The 4,140-nt window shown below is 37.9% G+C and overlaps 1 protein-coding gene across 2 annotated transcripts in view; it reads left to right on the top strand.

Moving 5' to 3' along the window:
• svopl (SVOP-like) overlaps positions 1–4,140 on the top strand; it is an 18,556-nt gene that overhangs the window by 9,039 nt on the left and 5,377 nt on the right. For both annotated transcript variants that reach the window (XM_015387737.1, XM_015387738.1), the window contains exons 5-10: positions 755–826; positions 908–1,032; positions 1,113–1,176; positions 1,248–1,373; positions 1,472–1,600; positions 3,339–3,412. In XM_015387737.1, coding sequence (XP_015243223.1) covers positions 755–826; positions 908–1,032; positions 1,113–1,176; positions 1,248–1,373; positions 1,472–1,600; positions 3,339–3,412 — 590 coding nt within the window. The remainder of the gene's footprint in view (positions 1–754; positions 827–907; positions 1,033–1,112; positions 1,177–1,247; positions 1,374–1,471; positions 1,601–3,338; positions 3,413–4,140) is intronic.

A 4,140-nucleotide genomic window follows, 5' to 3' on the forward strand; every position in this document is an offset into this window, starting at 1 on the left:
ATTAAACTGAAAATAAAAATAAAATTCTGAGATTAAAGTCAGAATTCTGAGATTAAAGTCAGAATTCTATTAAACTGAAAATAAAAATAAAATTCTGAGATTAAAGTCAGAATTCTGAGATTAAAGTCAGAATTCTGTTAAACTGAAAATAAAAATTAAATTCTGAGATTAAAGTCGGAATTCTGAGATTAAAGTCAGAATTCTGTTAAACTGAAAATAAAAATAAAATTCAAAAATCAGTTAACTTTTTTTTTTTTCAGTGGCCCTAATCCTCTTCCGTAGATTTGTATTTGTGTTGAGGACAAAAAAATTTTTTTTTTTGAAGATTTTAATACATGTGTTTGAATTTGTTTTGCACTATTTTTTTTTTAATTGATGTGCATCTCACAGAACACAATTTGTGTACTTGTACTCAAGTACTTTTTGGAGGTGTAACTTCTTTTTGTATTTTGTCAGATTAAAAAAAGTCTACAGTTACAAAACACCAATGTTACAATGCACAAATAGCTTTGCAACAAAAGTTCTGAACCATTTCAAGCAAAACTGAGAATGTTAGAAGTTTTTGACGAGCAACTAGTAGAACAGAATTTGTGTCCTTGTACTTAAAATTTGATCAGGTTTAAAAAAAATATTTGTACTTGCAAATTTTTTTTCATTCTACAAATACAAACATCCAAATTCACACTTAGAATGCACAAATAGTTTTGAAACAAAACAATTATATCGGCTCCTCCTGGCTGGATTTTCCTTTCAGATGGTGTTTGTTGGCTTCATGGTTTGTGGAGTCTTGGCCGGTTATGTTGCTGACAGATATGGACGCTGGAAGGTAGGAAACGGCAGATTAAAGCTGCAGCTTCCTTCCTTTTTTCTATGTACTGTTTTTTTTTTTTTTTTTTTTTTTTCCCAGGTGGTGTTTGGAGGTTACGTGTGGAGCTCGTATTTCTCTCTGCTCACATCGTTCGCCCCGACGTACGGCTGGTTTATCTTCCTGCGCAGCATGGTGGGCTGCGGCGTGGCGGGGGTGTCACAGGGGTCAGCTCACACCTAGCAGCAGTAAGCCGAAAGGTCTGCGCTCCGATTGGCTGAACATCCATGCTTTGTTTGGCGTTTAGGTTTGTGCTGAAGACAGAGTTCATCCCTGCCAAGTACCGGGCCTACCTCCTGCCTCTGGGTTCTGTAAGTCCTGAAGTCCATTTTTGATCTGAAATAAAAACAGAAAAAAAAAAATAGAAGTCTTTGTTTTCCAGATTTTCTGGATGACCGGCTCCATACTGATCATCCTCCTCGGGATGCTGGTGGTTCCCACTATGGGCTGGAGGTGGATGATCCGGCTCTCCATCACTCCCAGCATCATCCTCATCTTCCTCTTTAAGGTGCAGAATCTGCTTCATGTCTGTGTAGCCGGTGTTTGTGTATTTGTAGGAGAGAAAACACGATGCCGCTGCTGGAACTGATGCTTCGTTTATCACAGTTTATTCCTGAGTCTGCTCGGTACAACGTGTCTGCTGGAAACGTTGATGCTGCCGTTAAAACGCTGCAGCGGATCGCCAGAATGAACCGAGCTTCTCTTCCTCCTGGACGGCTGGTGGAGCCTGCTCTGGTACATCTTCACTTTATTCCAGTGTTTCGGTTCAACCTTACATTGATGTAAAATTTCAGTCTGCGTTTGATGGCGGATCTTTGTTCCTATTCTGCTCTGGAAGTACGCTTACTGATCCATGGCTGGATCTGGTTCAGGGTAAACAAATATACTTTTATGCAAATCTAAATATATTGTTATTGCAACAAAACCAAACATGACAATTATAGATCATATTCTAGAGAAATATCTATAAAGTCACTGATAAAATACCAGAAGTACTCTAATGCATACTTCCACTTTAGATAATTGTGTTTGATCTTCATGGAGGAAAATAAACAGATTTGATGTGGGACTGAAATGAGGGATCAGATAAAGTAGATTGGAGGATAGCGCAGGGCTAGAACTATAAGAGCTGCCAGCATAAGGCGTGTTTTTACTGTTTTCTACGCCGGAGTATTAGATTTATTTTTTTAAATACGAGAATAGAGTCATAACCTTATGAGAATAAAGTTGTTTTTTATGATAACTCTGTTTAAAAACCAAAACTGTCCTGTCTGGCAATGTGGCAATAAGAATAATTGTCTTGATGCCAAAAAAGAGCCCAACAGATTTTACTTTCACAAGTGGAGCAGTACGGCTATCGCCATAGTGTTCCCCTTGATTTATGAATGTAAATAGCTTTATTATAATTCATGCAGGGAGTATTGCAGATTATATGGACACTGCAATGTAAGTAGAACAGGAATTAAAAAAACTGAAAAAAGGAGAAAAGATGAAAGAAAGAGGAGGTAGAAGGGAGACAATGATAAAACGTATTCAGTCTGCCTTATCACCGGAAAAGAGATGTAAAAAGAACAGCACAACCAACGGATATAGGAAAAGGGATACAATAAAGTAACACCTTAATAGTATCGCTGAAGTATAAGTAGTACTATTTAATCTGATATGTATACTGTGGTAGCTGAATATAAGAATATGGGCTTTCTGTATGGAAGTGAATCTCTAAGTACCTGGAGCAAAGCAACCTGTAGTTGTATGTGAGAGTGCACTTGTGCCTGTAAAGTTATGATGCTCAATAGTGGTTGTGAATAGACAAAGACCCACCCCTCCAGAGCACCGAGGCAAGCGCTGGAGGACCCAAAGCCCAGACACCCAAAGGGATCCCCGGAGCAAAGCCGCCCAAGAGGGGCCAACATACACAGGATTCCCCCCCAAAAAGGGAAGAGGAGAGACGGCCCTGAGGAAAACCCCCAGCCCCCAAAAGCTGCGGGCATTTCTTTTAAGAGTTATGACAACTCTTAAAAGAAGTCTTTCCCAAAAAGTGGAAAGTTCACAAATAAGGAAATATTAGGTTGCTGTTGCTGTTCTCTTTCTGAAACGGATTGTGGTATGATGACTTTATTCTCGTCATTTTTCAACTTTACTCTCGTAAATATATTGCTTTATTCTCATAATGTTGTGATTTTATCCTTGTAATATGACCACTTTATTCAGGTAATAAAATGATTTTATAATGTTAGAATATTCTCATAATGTTATGACTTTTAGGGATGCACAGTGCGGCAGCGGTTAGCACTGCTGCCTTGCAAAAAGGTTCTGGGTTTGATGCCCCACCCGGGGTTTTTCTAAATGGAGTTTGCATCCAGTAAAAACAGTCCAAATGAAGTGTGTTCTCTGCAGCAGCTGCCCGGTGTGGATCATTTTAAGCAGGCTTTAGATCTAATTAATGCCAGTTTTCTGTTTCTCTCTGTTCCAGAAGGAACGTGGCAGCTGGAGGATTCTGCTGAGCTCAGCTTATAGGAGGACATCTCTGCTGCTCTGGTACTCATGGTAATGACCTAATAGTATAATATTATTATTTGGTTATATATTATTAGCCTCGCGGTATCACCAACTGAACCAAGAGAAAATAAAATCGTCTACGTAACGATCCTTGTCATTTATTTGTTTGATGGTTCAGGATCTCTGCTGTTAAAATCATATATCCACCTTTTTATTTACATATATTGCAGCTGTTATCCAAATTATCCATCCCCCACATGGATGATTTATGAATCATATGCAGAAAATTAACTTAAAGTTACATATTTGAATTAATTGACATTTTTTCAGTTTATGCCATTAACTCACTCATTTTTATTTCAAATGATGGCGTCCTTTTGGCAAAGTATTTGACTTTTTTTATATTCTAAGCTTTTTTTTGCTCATTTTTTTTTACTAAATGTAGCCTTTCTGTGTATATTTACCATAACCAATGTTGTGCCAGATCAGTTCAGTTCACACAGATGAAAATGAGCTAGCTCACGCTCATAGTTTAATTTTTCAATAAATGAACTAAGTTCATAAACCTATAAATGAACTAGTTGAAGTTAATTCGGTAAATTAAGCCACAATAGAACCAATAGAACCTCAGATGAACGGCGTTCACTGAATACATTCATATTTTCAGTGAACTGATCAGTTTTGAATAAATGAACGAGAGCGACGTTCACCGGGAGAATAAAGAGCGACACAGACTGCTCACGTTCCGCTCATAATGACACTTTTCGTTGGATAAC

Source organism: Cyprinodon variegatus, unplaced genomic scaffold (genome assembly GCF_000732505.1).
Source record: "Cyprinodon variegatus isolate N-32 unplaced genomic scaffold, C_variegatus-1.0 Scaffold402, whole genome shotgun sequence".
In the NCBI taxonomy this organism is placed as follows: Eukaryota; Metazoa; Chordata; class Actinopteri; order Cyprinodontiformes; family Cyprinodontidae; genus Cyprinodon; species Cyprinodon variegatus.